At 32.7% G+C, this 21853-nt stretch overlaps 5 protein-coding genes across 24 annotated transcripts; 2 read left to right on the forward strand and 3 right to left on the reverse strand.

Annotated features, from left to right (window-relative positions):
* Positions 1 to 44: 44 nt before the first annotated feature.
* LOC129570093 (probable serine/threonine-protein kinase DDB_G0282963) lies at positions 45 to 15903 on the forward strand. 14 transcript variants are annotated; one of them, XM_055449508.1, is made up of 8 exons: positions 45 to 519; positions 688 to 798; positions 2043 to 2148; positions 11327 to 11508; positions 11591 to 11860; positions 11935 to 12651; positions 12717 to 12860; positions 12966 to 15903. In XM_055449508.1, the coding sequence occupies exons 4-8, from the start codon at positions 11436 to 11438 to the stop codon at positions 15581 to 15583; spliced, it is 3822 nt and encodes a 1273-aa protein (XP_055305483.1). In that variant the 5' UTR covers positions 45 to 519; positions 688 to 798; positions 2043 to 2148; positions 11327 to 11435; the 3' UTR covers positions 15584 to 15903. The 14 variants fall into 14 exon arrangements, with proteins under 14 accessions (XP_055305483.1, XP_055305484.1, XP_055305481.1 ...); XM_055449509.1 differs by lacking the exon at positions 2043 to 2148 and adding an exon at positions 7313 to 7388; XM_055449506.1 differs by lacking the exon at positions 2043 to 2148 and adding an exon at positions 7313 to 7388 and having other exon boundaries at positions 45 to 798; positions 11391 to 11508.
* On the reverse strand, positions 1408 to 8957 carry LOC129570110 (uncharacterized). Of its 3 annotated transcripts, XM_055449538.1 has the most exons (7): positions 8617 to 8957; positions 7345 to 7474; positions 4431 to 4620; positions 3133 to 3203; positions 2805 to 2976; positions 2642 to 2690; positions 1408 to 2414 (listed from the first exon to the last, which is right to left on the reverse strand). In XM_055449538.1, exons 3-7 carry the CDS (start codon positions 4485 to 4487, stop codon positions 2296 to 2298), a joined length of 468 nt encoding a protein of 155 aa, XP_055305513.1. In that variant the 5' UTR covers positions 4488 to 4620; positions 7345 to 7474; positions 8617 to 8957; the 3' UTR covers positions 1408 to 2295. The 3 variants fall into 3 exon arrangements, 1 of the variants encoding a protein (XP_055305513.1); XR_008688095.1 differs by lacking the exons at positions 1408 to 2414; positions 2805 to 2976; positions 7345 to 7474; positions 8617 to 8957 and having other exon boundaries at positions 2491 to 2690; positions 3133 to 3206; positions 4431 to 4710; XR_008688094.1 differs by lacking the exons at positions 1408 to 2414; positions 7345 to 7474; positions 8617 to 8957 and having other exon boundaries at positions 2491 to 2976; positions 3133 to 3206; positions 4431 to 4710.
* Positions 15904 to 15945: 42 nt separating the features above from the next.
* LOC129570099 (NADH dehydrogenase [ubiquinone] 1 alpha subcomplex subunit 10, mitochondrial) lies at positions 15946 to 18038 on the reverse strand. Of its 5 annotated transcripts, none has more exons than XM_055449525.1 (8): positions 17975 to 18038; positions 17442 to 17688; positions 17124 to 17374; positions 16826 to 17054; positions 16560 to 16755; positions 16289 to 16491; positions 16173 to 16224; positions 15946 to 16100 (listed from the first exon to the last, which is right to left on the reverse strand). In XM_055449525.1, exons 2-8 carry the CDS (start codon positions 17676 to 17678, stop codon positions 16042 to 16044), a joined length of 1227 nt encoding a protein of 408 aa, XP_055305500.1. In that variant the 5' UTR covers positions 17679 to 17688; positions 17975 to 18038; the 3' UTR covers positions 15946 to 16041. The 5 variants fall into 5 exon arrangements, with proteins under 5 accessions (XP_055305500.1, XP_055305499.1, XP_055305501.1 ...); XM_055449524.1 differs by having other exon boundaries at positions 17971 to 18033; XM_055449526.1 differs by having other exon boundaries at positions 17442 to 17683; positions 17971 to 18012.
* A 66-nt stretch (positions 18039 to 18104) lies between these two features.
* LOC129570108 (uncharacterized) lies at positions 18105 to 19075 on the forward strand. The gene is made up of 3 exons (XM_055449536.1): positions 18105 to 18526; positions 18641 to 18862; positions 18934 to 19075. Exons 1-3 carry the CDS (start codon positions 18238 to 18240, stop codon positions 19059 to 19061), a joined length of 639 nt encoding a protein of 212 aa, XP_055305511.1. The 5' UTR covers positions 18105 to 18237; the 3' UTR covers positions 19062 to 19075.
* A 3-nt stretch (positions 19076 to 19078) lies between these two features.
* On the reverse strand, positions 19079 to 21474 carry LOC129570106 (uncharacterized). The gene is made up of 8 exons (XM_055449533.1): positions 21431 to 21474; positions 21334 to 21365; positions 21030 to 21122; positions 20817 to 20958; positions 20615 to 20744; positions 20449 to 20543; positions 19598 to 19834; positions 19079 to 19529 (listed from the first exon to the last, which is right to left on the reverse strand). Exons 3-8 carry the CDS (start codon positions 21095 to 21097, stop codon positions 19437 to 19439), a joined length of 765 nt encoding a protein of 254 aa, XP_055305508.1. The 5' UTR covers positions 21098 to 21122; positions 21334 to 21365; positions 21431 to 21474; the 3' UTR covers positions 19079 to 19436.
* Between the last annotated feature and the right edge of the window lie 379 nt (positions 21475 to 21853).

Genomic DNA, 21853 nt, shown 5'->3' on the forward strand with positions numbered 1-21853 from the left:
TCAATATAAGGAGAAATTCCATTCAATGTTTTCATTTAACATTGACTGCAGATTTATATAAAATCTATATTTAACAGAAATTTTAATAAAATCGATCAAATTAGCGAAGACGCACACCGTCTATCCATCGGGTATTGAACGCATTATTTCAAATGTGACATTATAAAAAACGAATACATCTACAAAACACACACATACGCCAAATTGATCTGTTAACCACCTGGTTACCGCTACTCAACAATATGTTTTTGACTCGTGTATCTAGAAGTGAGTGGCGTTTCATATCGTTTGGATGTTAGTTAGTAGTTTTAGCGAGTGACTCCATCAGCGAGCAAACAATTTATTGAACATTCAACAGAAACAGCAATACAAGTGAACACACTATTTTTGTTCACAGTGATCGATATTAGAAAGAAAATATAAAATTTATTCCAAGATTTTAAAAATATGTATATCCAATGAATACGATCATTTCAGTGGCCATGCAATATTAAGAGCTAAGTTTTTTTTAGTGTTTGAGTAAGTTTTAATGAAAACGACAGTTAGAATTACAACAACCACACAGAATACAATAGATTAACGTGCAGCAGTGATATAATTGCGTGCTAAGAATTCGACAATTCCTTGAACAAACTCGACTCGGTTGGAATAAATAAATAAATTGTTTCTACCTTTTCATTTTGTTAGTGATTAATTAATCGGCCAGTGAATAAAATAAATCTTATCGAAACGTTGTGTGAAACAAATACAGCAGCAATCCAAAGTTTCCTTTAGTCCAATTCGAAGTGATTTCATTTTGTAAGTATATCCGACAAAAAAAACTTCAGAACAATTAGTGCTTGAATTTTTTCTTCCAAAGATTTATTGCAATCTTCAAGAATATTTAATGTAAAATCTAATTAGAATATTCAACTTTTCTCGGGAATCACATTGACGAATAGCTTATGTTTAATACGTAGTTCAATAGTTCACAAAGATGACAAAATATATTGGTGAAATAATATTCGATTCAGGGCAATTTAAGAAAGAGGCACATTTATTTTTGATAGTGAATATCACAAAGAGGAACCAAGCAGTGAAATACACGGACTACAATCGAATACGATTGAATGATCTAATGGGAGGAAATGTTGTGTGTGTAGACTATACTAACAATAATTTAAATTCAACACAATGTCGACACAAAGAGATGTGATGTGCTTTTTTCATTGTCACTTGTTCTATTGTCTGATTCTGTTTTCTGCTTATTCAAATAGACTGTTGTTTAAGTTATTCAATGTTCGTATTAGTAAATCGTCGACGATGTTCACGTGTCGGTTTTTTTTCATTTATTTCCACGGAATATGAAATAACAACACATCTGTTTTCTTGAATCTTTTTCTTTCATTCAGTCCAAACGAGGTTTTGTATTATTAATTATTAAATCAAAATGAATTCCTACCTTCAATCTGATGAATTTATGCTGAACGACGTGATAAATATTACGTCAAACATATGTGAACCATTCATTGTGCAAGTACAGAGAGTTTGCAAAAAATAGTACTTCTCTACAGCGTGCCTTTTGTGTATTTATAAGTTCAACCAAAATCAGTCTTAATAGTTCAAAGTTGAATCTGAAACGAGTTCGTACATAATTGTGAGCCGAATAAAAGTACACAGAATCATATTGTAATATTGGATTTGTTTATATGCTGATTTATTTTATATACCAACAAAACTGTGATTAACAAAACATATTATTGCGATTTTTTGCATATGATTCAGGTTTTGCTGATGACAATGATTTCAAAAATATTGAGATAATATTTTTAAAAAAATCTTGTTTCTCGGCCTATAAAGTTGAAATCTCGATTCTCAGATTCCTTTTTGTGCAAGGTTTTTTCCCGTTGTCTCTCTTGTACGATCTTTAGATAAATCGTTTTCTATCTGATATTGTGTTCGGCTCAACAAAAACAAATGTATAAATAAATATCGTAAATATTATCACGACAGTTATTTTACGATCATTTTATTTAGTGAAATCGAATTTTTATTTCGTTTAGGCGAATGGATTATTCTGATGGTTTTCACTTCACCTTTAAAAAGAAAAAAAACCCGTTTTACCAGCCGAACATTCACTCAATGACAGCAAAGCAGTCTCATACACCTGTGTGTATTCCGTCTTTCTCTCTTGCACATCATTTTTGCTCAACCATGTTTATTCTAATGACACACATTTCATGCAAGCGATTACTCATTTGAATCAAAATTTTCTCTTCCAAAATAAGCAGGTCGTCGAAAACTACATGCGACTGCTTATTTTCCGGTGAACGTTAAGTAGATCGTATTCATGCCGTCATTAAACCAAATAATAAATCCAATGTGTAAAAATAAATAAATGATACTACTATCAGGGCAAAATAAATACTGAAAATCTAAATTTTAGAGAAGAAAAAATTGAAAATATATCCATAGTATGGATAAGTAGAAAAATTGTATATATTAGACGGTTTTGAATCGGAAATATAACAAAATATATAATAATTTTTTGTCCAATTGGACACATTAGGAACTTAAATCAATCGGACTCTAGTAAAAAATGCATTTGATTATACTTGTGCTGAGAAATAAAGTGATATTGTGTTGAATGTTTGGTACCTACCTGTACCATTGGTACATAATTCATTACCATCTGAAATTGATCCGTTCACCTGCAAACGGAAAATTTACGCAATCGTTAAATCGGTATATAAATATATGGCTTTAATTGTAGCGCAAATCATTTCCCCACTATGTTATGCAAACAAAAATGTAAATGTTGAAACCTTCAATCTGTGAATACCGATGTTTATTGCAACTGAGTATGATTTTGCTTCTCTTGTTTCTAGTTTGATCGGTGTACCATAGTTTTGTGATTGCAATGCACCCACTAACGATCGTTTATCTTTTTTCGCGGTCCAGTTATCATATTTGATGTTGGGAATATGGTTAACGCATCTTAGGTAGATACAAAAAAGTTTAAATAAGAACTGCATAACAGTAATTTTTGAGTTCCCATTGCTCATTCAAACATAATATAGTTTTATCAACTTAATTTTTGAGTTATTATGAAATCTAAGACTGAACGAAAGGGAAATAATCATAAATAAATACCTTGCCTTATCCCCGATGAACAAAATTTCATCAATATTTATCAGGATCACTTCGGATTGACCCATTAAGACCTACTAAGGATATCATTTAGGAACGATTAGTCACGAGTTATGTGTAACTAATATAATAATAATAATATTTTACTTCAAATAGATGATTTCTATTACCATGGTAGATTATCTTTTTTTGAAAGTTTGAAAATGAAATCGAATATGTTCGTGCCAAAATATGGCACAATCAACAACAAAACATAGTCTAGAACTTGATTTTTGATATTTCGGTAATTGAATTTTTTCAATTTACTATTTTTTGCACATTGTGTGAATTTTAGACTTCTTTTCGCTACTTTGCATGCAAAATTTCAGAAATATTTCGCGCATAAATAATACGAAATAAAATTGCTAATGACGCGATCAATTGAACTTAATGTTAGCTACCGACACATCTCACATTCTTCAGTTGAAATAATAAAAGGTAAACATGTACTAGAAAGCTTTACTTCCCAAAATTATGTATACGCAGTCAGCAAAAATACAAGCCCAATTTTTGGTTCAATGTTTTTATTGTTCGCTGTTATTAACGCCAGCAGTTCGTTAACTATCAGTTGATTTTGAAACCGGTAGCATATTAAACGCACTCGTTAGGTTATGAAACCTAAATGATTTTTTTTTTCAGTCTATGATGATTTTTGTGCAAAATAATGTAACATCAATCAAATTCTATTTATTCATTTGCCATAGTACTATAAAAAGCCATGTTGAGAAGAGTTTTTACTAAAAATATCAATAATTATAATAATAATAAAACTTGCATTTGCTAATTTTTTTATCACAACAGAATACTATAGAAAAATTTTCCAAAATCCATATAATTCAAATTACATAAATATTTTTTGCAAATACCAATATACGTATTTTGTGGCAGAGTTTGAGAATGCAAAAACACGTGATCGAAGACAATTCATATATAAATATAAATAAAATGAAATGATAAAAAGAGAATACATAGAATAGAAGAAACATAGAAAAGATTAGCAAATCGTAAATATTTTGGTTTTTCAATTTCATTTTCATATTCGTTCAAAACCCAAAAAATGTGAATTGATGAAAATTTAAAGCAGGTTAACCTGCGAGGGAATACTTTATGTGCTATTAAATACAAAGATGAATATACTTTTAAGGTTAACAAAGTCATATTACAGGGAAAAGAATTCCAAAAATTGTCCACTTTACTATGAAACGAAAATGAGTGCCCCACATATTTCAATACAGACAAACGTTGGAATGCCCTTTATTTACCTGTGAATATATGAAATCGTGCGCTACACGTAACGTACGGAGCGAAAACTCTTTCATTATCAGCAAATGAAATTATCATGTGTTGAAGCAAAACCAGTTACGAACACGTTTACACTTCAAGTGAAATGCCCGAAGACCGTGCTGGTTGAAAGGCGAACAATGCAAATCGACCCCAAAAAATATTGCACAGCTATTCCAGTATAAAAAAAACATTTGGTGTTTAAGGATTTAGAATTTCTCTGGAGTAAAAGCAATTTATCATTTTCGTTGAAGATCAAATAGAAACATTAGCCTTTTAATCAAAAGAAAACTTGCGTATTCATTCGTATATGTTTAGGATTTGATCAATGACCAAAATGGTAAGGTATAGAACAGTCTGCGAAAGTAAAATTGAACATTATTGAATGTGAATAGACTTATCTAAAATCATCACGTAGCAATTGAGAACCAATTTTGTAGGTATGCTGTCGTTATCTGAGCTGCGTTCACTCCTAGGGGAATATCACGCGATTTTTATTAACAAAACTTATTTCTATCTCATTTATTTATTTCAAATCCAATAAAATCCATGGTGCGGCTGTTGACACTATATTTTCCTATATTTCGAATTGGCGCGCTGTGTAGTTCCGATTTGAAATGTTAAATTACATTGATTTGCCCTTCGAAATTGGGGGCGCTCGCGTCGCCTCAAATGACTTTGACGTTCAACAGCCGCCGCACGATAAAATCTATGTTATTTCAGATATTTCGCAAAATCTGTATTATTTACTAGTATTCACCATGTATGATACGGTGTAATATTTGAGATTATGCTGAATTTTGAAAACAAATGTGAATTTTTGCAGATTTGTGAAGATATGTTCAATAATAAAATTCAAGATGGTGTAGTGAGCACGCCCGAACTGTCAAATTTCCAAAACTAAATATCATAAACATATAGGCAAAAATATCCATATCGAATACTAAAATACACAAAACTTCAAATAAAAAACTTTAGATTCACTATGGATAGTGAAACTAACAAAAAATATTTTTTCTGTATGATTTTCATTGTCGTGTTGTCAAAATGGTTGTCATTGTGATGGTGCTGACAATACTATCCAGATCGCAATACTGCGATATATCTGAAAAAATCGCAGATATCTCGCTAATATAGATGAAAATAATTTTTAAAAAATTGAAAAAAATCAATAAAAATTCAATAGAATTTTTCCGTGATATTCCCCTAGGTTCACTCTCTAAATGTTTGTATTTAGCCATCATAATGAAGGTTCATCGAGGCATCATTTCAGTTAGAAGAATACAATTATCACAACCAGCTACTTTTGCATTTCACCAATAGTATTGGCGGGGTTCACCAATTCAGTTTTGTCTGTGTATGATTGCCTATTGTTGATTTCGTTATGACATAACAGATATTATGCTCCTATTGAATCTACGTCATGATCTATGAATTTTTTATGAAGTGAAAAAGCATCATTCTAATTATTTTCGTTTTTCTTTTGTGTACAAATTTCTGTTCACATTCATACAATTTCTATTTTGTCTTTCGTTCGCACTTAGAAGTGCCAGTGGCCAAAGTCCGTCTGTTTGTTTGGGCCGGACGTTCGAACTTTTTTGGGATTTCGGACGGATGGATACTCGAACATTGATTTTGTCCGTGCCCGTTGACACCTCTATTTCCACTCATCGACAATTTGGAAAATATCTTTATCTAAGAAGCCAATAATATCGCTAATGTACTCAATAGTAACCATACCATCTTACAATTATCAAATTGTTTTGGTTTTAAACAGATTGCGGTCTTTCTGACTTTCTAACAGATTGCTCATTTTTTCATATTTGAAATTCACTATATACAAGGTGTGTTTCAAAAGTTCCCGGACTTTTGGTCCAGGGCATTTTCTCGTGGCGCCACCTACATATAATTACCGGCGTTGAAAAGGTACATCCTTACTGACATCCCATCCAAATTTCATGACATTTGGACCAGGGGGAGCGGAGTTATGACCCCTGGAGTGACCCTATGTTTGTGCCATCGGTCGAAAAATTGAATGTGTTGATAAAAAGTTGTGTTTTAACAGTTACAGAACATGAACAGACGTACTCTAAAGTATGCAAATTCTTTTCAGCGTTAATTGTTGGTGTCTAAAGAACGCCTATGACACACTCAAGCCATTTCGAAATGTCAAAATAACTGTCAATATTGACAGCAAGAGAGAAAGTCCGAAAATTACGGGTTTTACAAAAATATCAAAGAATTAAACCATACTGTCAACAGAATGTTGTCAATTTTTTTTCCTTAAGTCTTGGAAATGTATCCACAAGTACTGGTAATAGCAAATCAGAACACTTTTGTTTGGAAGGTACCTGTAAATCGACTCCGATTGGCTTCGAACTTTCTGGGATTTCATTCTTTGAGAGAAAAATAAGATTCTGAAAGTTTGAAACCAATCGGAATCGATTTACGGGTACCTCCCATACAAATTTTTTGAAATTTTGACTAAAATTACCGATTTTTTGACAATTTTGTATGGGAGGTACCCGTTAATCTATTCTGATTGGCTTCAAACTTTCTGAGGTTTCATTTTTTGGAGAAAAAATAAGATTCTGAAAGTTTTACGTTGATCGCATTTGCAGAAGTTTGATTTTTTGTCCTCAATTTTCGTCGAAATTTTCTTGGAAAAAATTGAGGGCCAAAAACCAAACTTCTGCAAATGCGATCAACATGAAACTTTCCAAAAAATGAAACCTCAGAAAGTTTAAAGCCAAAAAGAATCGGTTTACGGGTACCTTTCATACAGAATTGTCGAAGTTTAAGTTAAAGTGACCGATTTTTCACTTTATTTTTATTATTATATTTTCACTGCCTTTATTTCAAGAAAATTCACAAAAAATAACCAAAAGTACCTACGGACAACGCAGGCCAACGGTACGGAAAAGTTCGGGATTACCAATGTAATTCTTTTTATTATTATATAATATTACTAGTAATTAGAAGAAAAGCTCAGGTGTTTTCATAAATCCGAATTGATTCATTTTTCCTGTAAAAATAATTCAGCCATTAATATGATATTTTATATAATGATAATAATAATAAAATTGATACAAAGTGTATATTATTATCTCATCAATCTATTGACTGTCAGAAAGTGTGTAACGACGACTTTGGTTATGTTAATTGTGCGAAATTGATTCAAACGAATTCAATTGTTTTCGATTCGGGGCAATGGGCATTTCTTAAAATTAGTTCAACTGGTGTGATGTATGGTAGATACAATCATAGTGTATCTTCCATACATCATCTCTGTATGGCTCACTTATCCATTCAAAATACATTCTTCCAGTTATGCTTAGAAAAACTACAACTAAACGTATAGTATATACATAAATACTCTACGTATACTAAAAAACACACTGAAAAATAAACAGAAATGTTGGAAAACTTGTAGCAGCAGATTTTAATTAAGATCTGACTGGCATAGTAATGCATGCGATTGTACAAGTATATCGTGCAATTATGCGTTTTATTAGCTAAGCACAGTTCTTTTGCCAGGTCGGGGTTGGTAGCACAGCACATATCACCATATTTACGTATTGTAGGCAACTCAAGAACTTTAGATTAATCATTCAGTTTAATCAAAAGTAGGCTGAATGGAAATCTTGATATGTTCTATCTTGAAAAATGAATATCTATGTGCACAAATTTTAGCATGAGTAACTTTTGCATGTTTAATGACATAGTTCATATTCAACTATGGTTGAATTCAATGCAAATTGCGAAGCATTATAAAAGATACTGTTAATATTTCACTTCATATTATTTTTGAAGTACATCATTGTCTGAGAAATAGTCAACAACAATAAATCGATTCGCTTTCAATGTCTAATAATATGATAAAACTCTTTCATAGTAAAAAGATATAAAAGATAAGTTATTGGTTGAAGAAAAACAATACCAACATATACATATGTATTGCGTATACGCAATGAGTTTAAAGTCAAAAACAATTAACCATTCAAATTCCCAAAAGTTGCTAATTTCAAGTATAGTTCTAAAAAACATCAACAACAAATATTATATTTTATAGATATTTGGCATTGATAGATGCACAATAAATATGTATTGTTCCTTATTAAGAAAACACACATCATGCAATGAATTTTTAATGAAATTGCCACTTACTTATGATAAAATGAACAAATTTAGTGCCATTTTTAGAGCCATACAGAACTCATCTGTTTGAACAACATATTTCTTTGTTTTCACATCTTGAAAAATAGAATTATTGAATCTCAATTTTTCAAAGATTGTTAAATCTATCTGATAAATTCAATAACAAAAAAACTAAAACAAAAACAATTACAATATGATCTCCCATGCGTTACATGGTTTCAATACAAGTGGTGATGTAAAAAAATCAAATTGATTGAATGAATTTTCAGAAAAGAGATAAAGAGTATGCCCTTGAGCTGTGAATTCTTACACAAATAGATACTGATTCGATTCGCGCATTTGTGTGTGCGTTTTTTGCCTGTCAAACTCACGGTGTAGAGAAGAATATAAAATTAAACTTCAATAACATGTGCATTTTCTGAGTGTATCACAAAATTCGAATGAAAATAAATGTAATTTACATTTTGTGCATTTTGTGCAGTTCATTGTTGTACGAAAACAAATTAACGTGTTGTTGTTCACGGTAAACTGAAAAAATGAAATAAATATCAAAGCAAATTTTCCTAATTACATACATTGAATTTTTTTTGATGATTATTTCAATTTTCAAAAATTTCCATGATTGTGTGTGTTTTGGTGTTTATGAAAAGTAATTATTTTGATGAATGTCATAAAATTAGCATGATTTTTGTATAGCCTTGTATGTTGTTGGTTGAAATCGTGCACTAAATGTGTACTCTCAACACACTATATGGAATGAAACGTTGACAAATGAGCATTATTTGTGTGAATTATTTGGTAAAAATCTTAATTGCTAGAAATTTCAAATCATAAACACGAAACGATCTAAAGCTGTGATTATTTGACGTAACTCAAACTTTTAGACGTGAACAGGTTATAAATGATGCAATTCTTAAAATGTTTAGTTTGTGTGTGTTTAACACATCTACCAATAACATTAACACATCATCATTTATTCACACGATTGTGGAATACATTTTATTCCAGCAAGTTGCAAATTAATATATTTTTGAATAAAATTTCGCATAAAAAATTTAAACTAATCTTTTTAGTGTTTTTTCATCGAGTATTCTCAATAATCTTGTCAATAATCTCAAAATCTCCCATCATTGTTAAAAAGAAAACTCAATAGGTTTCTTTGTATTTGGGCAATTACTTCAAATAGGACAAAGCTCATGATTTGTAATATGAGATGATTGGATGAAAATGGCAAAAGACTTCGATAATCGATACAAATGTCTGTCTGTATGTGAATGAATCGTGGCACACACGAGGTAAACCGGTGAACAAGTTTGAAAATTAAAAGTTCCATTTAATTGAGTCGCTTTGTGCGACAATCGCCATATGGGGGAATGGGACCATCGTAAAAAGAAATCTAAAATGATATTCACTGATAAATGTGACAAGAAGAAAGCGAAGATTCATTAGAAAATAAAACCATTTTTTTCCGATGCTCCAAAGAGCCTACTTATTCATTCGTTGAAACAGCTTTCTTGCAGTTATTTAAAAAAAAATTGTATCTGGAAGAAAATATTGTAAGTGGAACTTTTCCATTATATTTTTCCCAATTTCGTATCACACTCAAACAATAAAATTACGATTGTTCATCGAAAGTATTGTAAATCTAGACACAAATGTGGTAGCATATGAAGATCTTCGTAGTAAAAATGTAGTTTGTGTATAGATTTTACCTTGACTGCAAATGATTTCTGAATAATTCACCGTTTCTAATATATGCGTCAACAACTCTTATCATATTATAGCGATATTTGTTTGGTGTATACTTTGAGAGAAAAAAATACAAGTGGCATATACCGGTTCAATTCTATCTCTAGTACACGATCATTATCACCACGATTATCGCTAAACGGAATACATACACACATGAATTGAAAATAATTGAACAGTAACTATTTCTACAGAGAAAACTGTTTTTCATTTTATTTAGTTACGTTTGTCGTTAATACGAAATTTTTTATATGAGCATTTCCATCACTCATCATAATGTTCAACCATAAAAGAAGAAAATATTCCCATAAGAAATGTTTTTTCGTTAATCGTCTACAAGTTTTCAATCTATTCATTAGTTCACTTTTTTTCGAAGCGAGTAATCCCCAAACATTTCTGAGATTACACCAAAGAATTGTTCAAGTCTGCTTGATAACAAATATTTTTCTTCAACATCATCATTATCGCTCTTATCGTAATATGAATTTTATTGTTACTGCGCAAATTCTGACGTAGTTTGAACTGGATGTTTCTCACATATGAATTGCTGAGAATATTCGTTGGACATTGTTACGTTCGTACGAAATACGGTTCTTGAAATTGTTGGTACGCAAAAGCGGTACATCAAAATAATTTTTTTCGGGGCTTTTAAGCCGCGATTACAACAACACGTGTACCGTTTTTGCGTAATAACATTTTCAAGTACCACATTTATGGTACCACACAAACAATGTCCAACGAATATCCTCAGCAGTTCATATGTAGACTTGATTCACCGTGTACCTGAATGTACGAACTTCATGTTTGAATTCAGAATTAAATTTTAAGCAATATTGAATTTGCCAAATTGAAAACCGACGAAAAATTGAATTTGAAATTTTTTATTAATAATTTATTTGAAAACAATACTTTGTTTTTATAAAACTTGTAAAATAATTGAAAAATATATTTTTTCTGGTTAACATTTCAGATAGTAAATTAATGAAGTCTCTAGTGGAATCAAACCAATTAGATGTTTTGCTCTTCTTCCGTAGTATTGAAATAGCTGTTTTTGGGGAGAGCATTGATCAGTTTCCAAAATGAGCAATAACCGCGGTGGATTTTTTTCATTGAATCGACTGTTGGGTAGAAAACAGAAAGTCGATAAGCATTGTAAGTTTTACTTTTAGTACTGATATATATATATATATATATTTACTTCAAGTATCTTAGATGTTTATATTTTTCTACACAGCTTCCTTTAATGGGTTTCCAAAAACATCGGTTCAAACATTAACAAGATCAAGCACGAACTTAGAAGATATTTCACCACAGAACAAAATCACTCCGCTGACGACTGTTCACAATGCACCATTCGAACAGACATTCCGTATAACCGTGTATTTGCCAATGAACCAGTTGTATGTTAGTCGCATCGGTGCCAAAACCAAACTTTGTGAACTTTTGGACATAATTTGCATGAACAAACTACTCGATTCAAACAAATTTGAATTCAGGCACCCTGGTAATTATTTGACAATGAAACAAAAACAAATTAAACACACACACACACATACAATAAAATCATAATTGTTTCAGCGGACGACAATCAAATATTCGATTTGAACTTCACGATTGGTGAAGTAGGATTGAGTGAAATAAAATTGGCCCATAAGAATGGCAAAGAAGATACTATTGTGAGATATCGTATAAACACTAGCGGGCACGAAAATCGTTCGCGACCGCACACAATGTCAACGGTATCTCCATACAGTTCAACGAATTCTTTAAATTCATCCGATTCAATGGGCATAGTAATAAATCATCGGTTGAGCAATGGACACGTTCCAGCAGTCCCGGGTCGAAAGAAGCGCATAGCACCGCGACCACCTAGTCAAAATTCAATATCCGAAGATCCTGAACGAAAAACAATCATGGAAAGATCCAATTCACAGATTGATCAAACTGGACTAAATAGATCTAGTTTAAATCGTCAACATTTCCATGTGTCATCACCAAATCTTTCAATGAATAACAATGCAACGTTAAAGTCATATTTTAGTACCGATACGTCTATTTCTAACAGTTTAGATGGTAGACAAGTGATAATTAATGACAAAAAAGCAGTATCAAGTCGTCCGTTGTCAGTTCAGCCGAGAAACTCCACAATAGAAATTAACGAGCCTAAATATCGACGGTCCGAAAGCATTAACTCAATCGGCAACCAAAGCCATTCGAGAACTTCGAGCGAAACTTCGGACATCACTAGAGATAGTTTCCCAGAACCCCAGCCACGGAAACGCTTTCCCCCAACAGGTAAGTTCAAATTTCATTGAGTAATTCAAAAATTTGGTAAAAATTAACTTTCCCATTTTATGCAGGTAAAAAGAAAGCACCTGCCCCACCACCAAGAACTGTATCGAGTCACAATGGACCCATTGCTACTCCAAGATGCCTACAAAAGCTAAGTGAAGAGGAAATGAAAGATGAGAATGGAAATATTGAATCCGTTAATTTGGAAAACGGTAAGCTTTGGAACCAAATGAAATAATTGACAATAGGACCAAATACCAAATTGGATAATTTAGTGATTAATGCATGTATTATTTTATTTTCGATTTCTTTCTCAGTGCAAAGAACAGAATCAAAACCAATAATAGCGGCACCATTTAAAAATCCAACAAATGTATCAAAAATTATGTTGAATGTAAATGAAACAGAAACGGAAACAATATCAACACAAAACACCAAAACAGATAACGACATTCAAAATGTGGTCAATTATGGTGTATCTGCTTGTGATGAAAATCTTCGTAACTCTGGAATACAAGACAAATATACATCGGATGGGAAAATTGTCGACGGTAAATCTAACAAAACAAAGCCCAAGAAAATTTCGGTGGTCAATTTTAGTATTTCGTGTATCGAGCATGATATCGATCCAAATGATATCTCTAAACAAGTTAATGATATCATCGACGAAGCCGTAAAAATAAATGAAGCAATGTTAAATGCAAAAAATGAACGAAAAAATGAAGAAGTTATTACAAAAACCAATGAAATGAACAACAATAATAAGAGCAAGTTTGGCCAAACTATGTCTGAGAAAGAACCCAGCAGTCAATCGAAAATCCATTCAATAACAAATTCGAATCCAGAAAGTGGTAAAACCATTGCTAAAAGAAATATTTCCCCTGAAGTTCCAATTCAGCCGATTTTGAATGAAGTACGAACGTTTGATTTCCAAGAATATAGCGACAATTCATTGCCAGCAAGTAGTACGACAAGTACATTGAATACCACTGAAACACCATCAGCAGGTCCGGATAGCTTGATTACATCTGATATTGAAGATGGTTACAAGGGTAACGAAGTGGAGAAAAAGCGAAGGACCGAAACTACATATGAAGAATCTAAGGAAGATTTTATTGAAAGTCAATTTGGGTTCCTGAGTGAGCATTTAGATAGCAAAACGAACGTTGATAGTGATGATGAAAAAACCATTGAATCTATTAAAACACATAACATCGTTTCATCAACAATGATAAACGATAAATTTGGCGAAACATTCAAAGTATCACCCACTGTTGAGAAAAGAGATGTCATAGATGAGTTAACCCAAATTATCAATTGCAATCGGTTGGAAACATTCATGAAACCAAGTAATGACACAAATAAACTTATTGAAGTTGGTAAACGGAGCTCATTGACTAATTTCCATATTGGTGCCTATTCGAACAGTAGCAATGAAAAGAATAGAACAGCAGATATAACCTGTGCAACTGATATTTCAACAAACATAGATAAAATTCCCGAGCAACAGAAGACCACCAAAGACCCAAATGTGACTCAAGATGATTCACTAAAGATACCTAAAATATCAGATGATACAGAGAAAAATTCAGAAACATTTGTACCTAAGCCAGTTGGTCGATCTATGTCATTCCATTCAACATTCGCTGGATTTATTGATCGTGAAGATAACCAGAACAATACAAACATGGCAATAGATTTATCTGGAGCGCGAAGTTTTTCGTACATATCACTAAATGATATTTCAAAAGACGAAAATTACAATCACCGAACAACGACAGCAATAATGAGTGAATTTAATGAATCAACACGTAAAAAGTCTGCATCAGAACTTAGCATTGCTGATACGCCTTCATTGCAGTCAATTGAAATAATGAAATCAATTTTGAATAACTCACGCTCGATGAATTTGGATTGTACGTCAGAAACTGATCGGAAAATAACTGAACAAGATAACCAAAGAAATTCGCATGAACGTGAAGATAAATTGCAAAATGATGCTGACTCATCATCAAAATCAATAAATGAACCAAAGACCTGGAAATACCAAGGACCCCCTTCAATAAACGTCTCAACATGGGGGGATAGACCAAAATCTTTAGTTCACATAAAAAGCGACAATGATTACATTTTTGGGGGATCTTCCAAAATTTCGGCGCTACAGAAGAGATTTAGTGGATTAAATGAACAACAAAACCATACCTCAGGAAAACCATTTCAAAATCAAACAGAACATTGCAATAGTAACTCTTGCAAGTTACCAGTCGTGCGTAGTGTTGAATACAAGAAGAACATTCCAGTAACATCAGAGAATACACAAGATTCACTGCAACGGCCGTTCCGATCAAGTTATGAAGTATCACGTATTATCTCACAAAAAACATTACAGGAAAAAATGCGAACACCCTACGCGACAACAACACTGAATCGAAACAAAAATGCCAATTATAGCTCCGATCCAGTTCCTGGAAAATCAATTTTAAAATATTCACTAGCGAATCGGGTTGAAAGTGCCGATGGGCACCCAGAAATGCAGTCTCCAGATCAGCTTGAAATGGAAGCCAAAAATGATAGAACGAAAGGTGTGCAGAGAGTCAAAGATAAAGAAACTGAATTCCCTGTTAAATGCAGTATCAAAACAATTGAAAAGCCAATGTTTTCTCAATTAACTCTTCGCAAAACTGGTTTGAAAGAGAAAATTCTCGATGAAAGGAATGAATGCCATGTCACTAAAGGCTTGGGGAATCACAATGATTGCTCAAAGAATACCACGATTGCATCTAAAGCAAACGAAATTCCAACTGCACCCAAGCCACCTCCAATGCCCATTAAACCTTCAAAACGGCTACCATCTACAGGAGATCCACGAGCCGACTTGCTAAATTCTATTCGAAAATTCAATCGTGATGCGCTTAAACGAAATTGCATATATTAATAATACATTGTTGAAAAAATTTATTTTATTGCACAATTTACATTACCTACTTTATGCTGGCATACAATTATTATCAACAAAAGAAAACACACACTCAAAAAAGCATAGACGTAAATTTACAAGATTTTTTAGCAAAAGGGTTCATTGGAATTGTATAAAAGTGTATTTTTTTTTAAATTTTGATGAATTGAAAACAAAGCAGGAGGTTATATTTTATTTATTGAACAATGTTCAGCACAAAGTATAAACAAATAAAAAAATTTTAAAACAAAGTTGAAACAAGCACATAAAATAAAAAAGAGGATTATATGCGATTTGTAGAAGAATTATTTTTTCTTCCATTTGATTGAAGAAATGCATGATTGGTTCTAATCAATTTTATTGTTAAATTTCATTTTACAGGTTTAGAAAATAAGATGTTTTCTCTTGAACCGCAACCAAAATTAATAGCTTCATGTTCAGAAATCCCAGTGCTTCGACTTGGGGCTGTTGAAGTGTTTTGTCTTAAATAGAATATCTGGAAGTGAGATAATTAATATTAAACGGTTATTTTATCAACAACATATACCAAATGGATTTTCGATAATACCTTTATCTCCCAATTCAACATCGTAACCGTATGCGTATTTGCTTCCTTTGGCCTAAGAAAAATTTGGTGATTACATATAGAACTTATAACTATTTCTTGATGTGTGAGTTAGTTACCTCTTCATAAATTCTATTGCGAACCATATTATCTTCTGGCTGGATACAGAGGTCCGGACAGTGGAATAGGGGTAAATTTGCATAGCTGAAGGTAATATGACGATCTTCCGTATATTTCATACGAGCTTCACACCAGTCTGCCTCTACTCGGAAGAATCGCCAATCTCTCATTTTCGATGATTCCTTTTCGTAGCTGTCGAAGTCTAAAAGGAATAGGTACACATTTTAGATCTTTCTTTTTGATGAGATCACTTATTGAGAAAAACCATACCAATTCTTTCAATATCTTCAACAACTAACTCGGTATCACCACCGTTCGACCAATCGTAGACCAACAGCTCCGAGTGTGAGCTGATATCCTTCAAAAAGTTTCGCTTATATACTTCATCGATTGTCTCCAAAAATTTGGTGTCCTTGAAAAGTGGCGAATTTGCCTCATTATGCAGATTACGCTTCTTGATTTTTTCCTGAAAAAATATGCGCTCTTCAGAAGAACTTTACCGAAAACTTGAATATTAATGAAAAAGACCGACATACAAGTGTGGTGTTGACTGGAACATCGAGGTAAATGACCAAATGAGGTTTTAAAATTTCGGGCAACGAGTTGTTTCTGGTTTCGATCAGACCTTTATATGTGGTTTTAGTTATCAAATTGCATTTGTATAATGCTTCAACGAAAACTATGTCCGAGTATGGTGATCGTTCAAGAACTACGCCTTGACCGGTTGAGAATAAATGAGCAAGAGCATCAATGTAATCGCTGAATCTATAGTAAATGTGTAGGAAATTAGTACACAAGTTCAATTGTTCCATATTATTCCAAAATATTACTTACTTCAAACTATACATGTTGAGTTGAAATGCAGCTGTCAATCGATTTGTTGGATCATTTACAAACTTCTTTTCATCAAAGCTCTGAGCACCTGGCGGTAGTTTTACATCCAAGTCACGCAAATCGTAGCCATATTCGTTAATATAGACATCGTCCATACATGCTTGTGGCAAGTAGTACATATCCAAATCGTTCGCCAACTTCTTGGCGAATTCGGTTTTTCCAGCAGCAATTGGCCCTTCTACCAAAATTATCTGCAAGAATATAATGTATTATTAGAAAATACCACAAAAGTGGATGTTCAAAATGCATTGGTCATACTTTGGAATTATCGTCAAATCGTTTTGTAGTTTTATCAAACCAAGAATGACGAAGTTGGTAAGAACTGTTCTGGTAATCGTATGGAGGTGGGCGCTGAACGCCGTTCAATTCTCTCCAAGCTTTGCTCGAAATCTTGGCTACTTGCTGCGTACATGGTATTTGTTTGTTTAGAAGTTTTGAAAACGTACTTCTATTGGACAATGCAATACGGGCGGTGGAGCGCACGAAACCAGCCATTGTTGCTATCCTTCATTGAATTGAGATAAAAAAAAGTGAAATTTATTATTTCAGTATTTACATCTATCATTTAATAAACGAATGATATTTTCAGTTTTGACATAAACCAAACACAAGTGATTACATCACAGGTTCCTTTCAATTTGTGTCAAACATATATATGATTTATAAAAAAAAACAAGTGTACGATTAAATGGACTACTATGGCCTTATATTACTGCATGTTTATAATAATAATAGTTTGAGAGTTTTTTCAACAAACAATAAATTTTAGTAAACGTTCCAAACTCACATACAATTTTTTTCCCTTCAAGAACACACTTCAATTTTTACTTGACTAATGGCTGCAAGAAATGTCAAATTTGACAGAAAAACATAAAACTCCTGCAGCGACCCCATTCGCTTTTTTTCCCAATGTTCGAAACGTCAGAACCAAATTAAACATTCGCATCATCAAGCAACGGATTTTATTCTGACAATTTTACCAAAATAAGGCACAATAATTGTTCCATACAACTGTTTTTTGAGTGATTTGAAGTGCTTCGAATAAAAAAAAGAAATGGAAAAACCAAATATAAATTCTAATGAATATAAATTCGATCCGGCACCGTATACCATTGCCATTAAAACGTTTTCGGAGCAAATTCAAACCAATTGTTTGGAAACAAACCCAAAACCAACATTCAAACAGTTTGATGAAGTAATCGGTGACAAAATAGAAATGTGTTCCCGCATTGCTGAAGAAATAAACAAAGTACGAGTGGACAATTCGAAGATGCAGATAGAATTGAAGTCATTGAAAAAAGAAGAAGAACATTTATCATACACACATTTGGATTTGAAAGAAGGTGAGATTTTGTATTTCATCAACACCGCCAAGTACTGACTGAATTGAATTGTAATATACTTATACACAGAATGGCTGTTTTCTAATCTTTATTCCATGGTTTTTCTCATTCCAGTCCTGAAAAACACATGCAAGGTCACATTCGTTCAAAATAACGAAGACTTCCGAACGTTAACACAAAAAATACAAATGAGTCTCGGTTTCAAATTGAAGTTACTACAATGTCAAGATAGCCAGCATCTATGGATTGCTACATTTTTATTTGATGTGCCTAGAGAGTTGGAGGGTAATTACAGTGTTGTTATACTATACAACACACAGGATGAGTCTTTTACATGTTCGTATAACTAGTTTGAATTTTCTATACGAATAATTTGACAGTGAAACATTTACATCTTTACTTTGCAGTGCGGGACTTGAAGCCGAAACATTGCCGGTTTGCAGAATTGTCGAACTTCCTCGCCAATACAAATGATATTACGGGCTTGTTGTACAACTGCTGGAAATACTTTTCTTCGACAACTGCTCAGAACTGAAATCATAATTCAAACCACTTTTTTTTCTAAATAGAAGAATTGTATATTTCATTTACGTAAATAAAACGTGAAGTACAAAATTTGAAAAATTCTTGTTGAAATCTTCATGTTGGAAAAAAGGCTTAAAAAATTGTAAATAAATGTTAAAAAAGACTTTGTTCATAAGACAATATGGACGGATAAATCATTTTGACGGAAAGAATTCGTCATATGTTAAGGTAGCAATTATGTGCATACTACCGTGTGTCGAGATAAACTGTCTGCTAATGATGTTGTGGTACGAATTGTGAAAAGTGTTGACGTTTCAATGCAAATATGTTCGGAAAATAGACCATTTATGCTTTGTCATATTTAAGCAGTAGTTGTTAGTTTTTTTCAATGAATAGTTGAAGCCGTGTATGGCGTCGTTGGCCTGGAACCAGCTAACGACGGATTTGTTGAAGCATGTACAGATGCCATTGTTCCCATCTAAAAGGAAGAGTTCAATCAAACAATTTATTGTACATTCAAAGTCCATGCAGTTTTTCAAATCTTACACGTAGATGTGCCAAATCCTCCAATTTCGATAGATCTCTCAGCTCAACATACAAAGAATAGACGACCAGCCAACTCCAAATACCCAATACAATCAGTAAGGCCCAGAATAAGCAGATGAATATGTTATATGCAAATATTAAGTCGTTAACAATGCAGAAAAATAGCCACGCCAAAGATCGTAGAATTGTAAAAACAGCGAATGTCCAAAGCCATGGAACAATCTTCTCTTCGTATTCCTTTGAAATGAAGGGAAAAAATAATTCAATTAATAAACTATATATTGGTTTTGTCTTTCTAAACACAATTAGTTGGAATGAAGTGATAATCAGCAACGGGAATATTGACGGCATATATATATGCATTATGCAGTCCTGATCGCTTGTGTATTTTCGCTGCTGAGCATGCCTGGGCTAAGCTGAATTTACTGACTCAGTCGCTTAAAACGTTATTCTAACGAATTCACGATACAAAATTTTCACTCCTACTCTTTGGTATTCACGTTGTTTCTCAATTGAATGGTTTGGAGCGAAAATGTAATACAGAAAAGTTGAGCGGAAAAATGTCGATGATGAATGAGCAGAAAAGGGATAGCTATATAGTAAACTGTATAGTAAACTATAGTGAACTATATAGCTGTGCATTTTCATTTGACATTTTTCCGCTCAACTTTTCTGTATTACATTTTCGCTCCAAACCATTCAATTATACTAAGGTGGATCTTTGTTGGCAATGAAAATTTGACACCATGAATGCGTTAAAATAACGCTTCAGGTGCCTTAGTCAGCAAATTCAGCTAAGCTCAGGACGGTTAGGCAACGAAAATACATTGTTTGTCGCTTTTAATCAATACCTTTCGCAATGCTACAGCTAGCATAATCGACGTTACAAAGATCACAAGTCCAGCGAGGAATGAGAAAAGAGCAAACATTGCCAAAATATTTCGAACTGAAATACAGAAAGAAAATTGTCATAGTTATGGTCAAATTTCGCGTTTAAATATCAACTCTTTTTTTTACCGTGTCGATTTCCCACATAAACAAATTCATACGAAATGAAGTAGTAACCATAATGAGTGGACCCTGGCGCAGCCATAGACAAACAATAAAGGTCAAAAACAGCGGTAACGATCGTAAAAATAGCCAAAAACTGCAATTAAATTCAAATTATTGGCTTTAGATTATGCTGGTAAGTGAAAAACTATTAATTAGCCCTGCTTACTAATGAGAAAATTGCAGCAAGCATTGCACCTCGTTGAACATTTATGTATTTGTTATTGTGCAATATTGGCTTTTGATACCAAGGAATTTTCACTGATTTCATAGAACGCGACGACTTCTGGGAATGTAAATTAGACAGCGATCTATAAAATAAGATATCGGGAAATTTGACATTTTAGTTCAAAAGTTGTATAATACATGTATTGAAAATCACCTTCCAGTTGAATGAATCGAAGCGGTCGATCGCGTGTATGATGTGGTGGGAGTTTTTCTTCCATACATTTTGATGAAATGCAATGTTCCGAGTCTACAAATTAACGGATTAATTTCACATACTTGATAAATTAAACATTATATGCATATATGCATATAAGTTGAATACAATATTGATTAAAACAATTCTTTAACACTCATCAATGCTAATTTAGGGCGTTGTTCCTGTGATATTTGGTTTTTTGTTATTTTGAAATGAGCTTTAAAATGTTATGCTCAAAATAAAACGTAAGTGAAATAATTACCTTCAAAATATTATTGTATTACACAGTAATGCCTGAATTATATTTTGAGAATTAATTATTATTAGAGAAATAGTAAAACAAACACTTTAAAGAATACCAAAACAAATACAAATCGATCGTATGCGTCAATTCTTCTAAATTGCCAATCAAAATTTCAGAACGACAACCATACAAAATGAAATATATATCTAATGATGAGATATTCCGAGACATAAGTAAATAGAAATACATCCGCTTACCTTTCCATGGCTCCATCTAGAGTCGAATGCAGGCAATCTTTGAATGCAAACAAAGATGAATTGAAGGTTTTTTGGACTCCCAGACAATATTCAATATTCAAACGCACATCCAACATTTTACATAACAGTATGTGAAATTAATCTGTTAATTTGTAGACTCGGAACATTGCATTTCATCAGAATGTATGGAAGAAAAACTCCCACCACATCATACACGCGATCGACCGCTTCGATTCATTCAACTAGAAGGTGATTTTCAATACATGTATTAAAAACATCTG

Source organism: Sitodiplosis mosellana, unplaced genomic scaffold, assembly GCF_009176505.1.
Source record: "Sitodiplosis mosellana isolate CC-2019 unplaced genomic scaffold, AAFC_SMos_1.0 Smas_scaffold_47, whole genome shotgun sequence".
Classification (NCBI taxonomy): domain Eukaryota; kingdom Metazoa; phylum Arthropoda; class Insecta; order Diptera; family Cecidomyiidae; genus Sitodiplosis; species Sitodiplosis mosellana.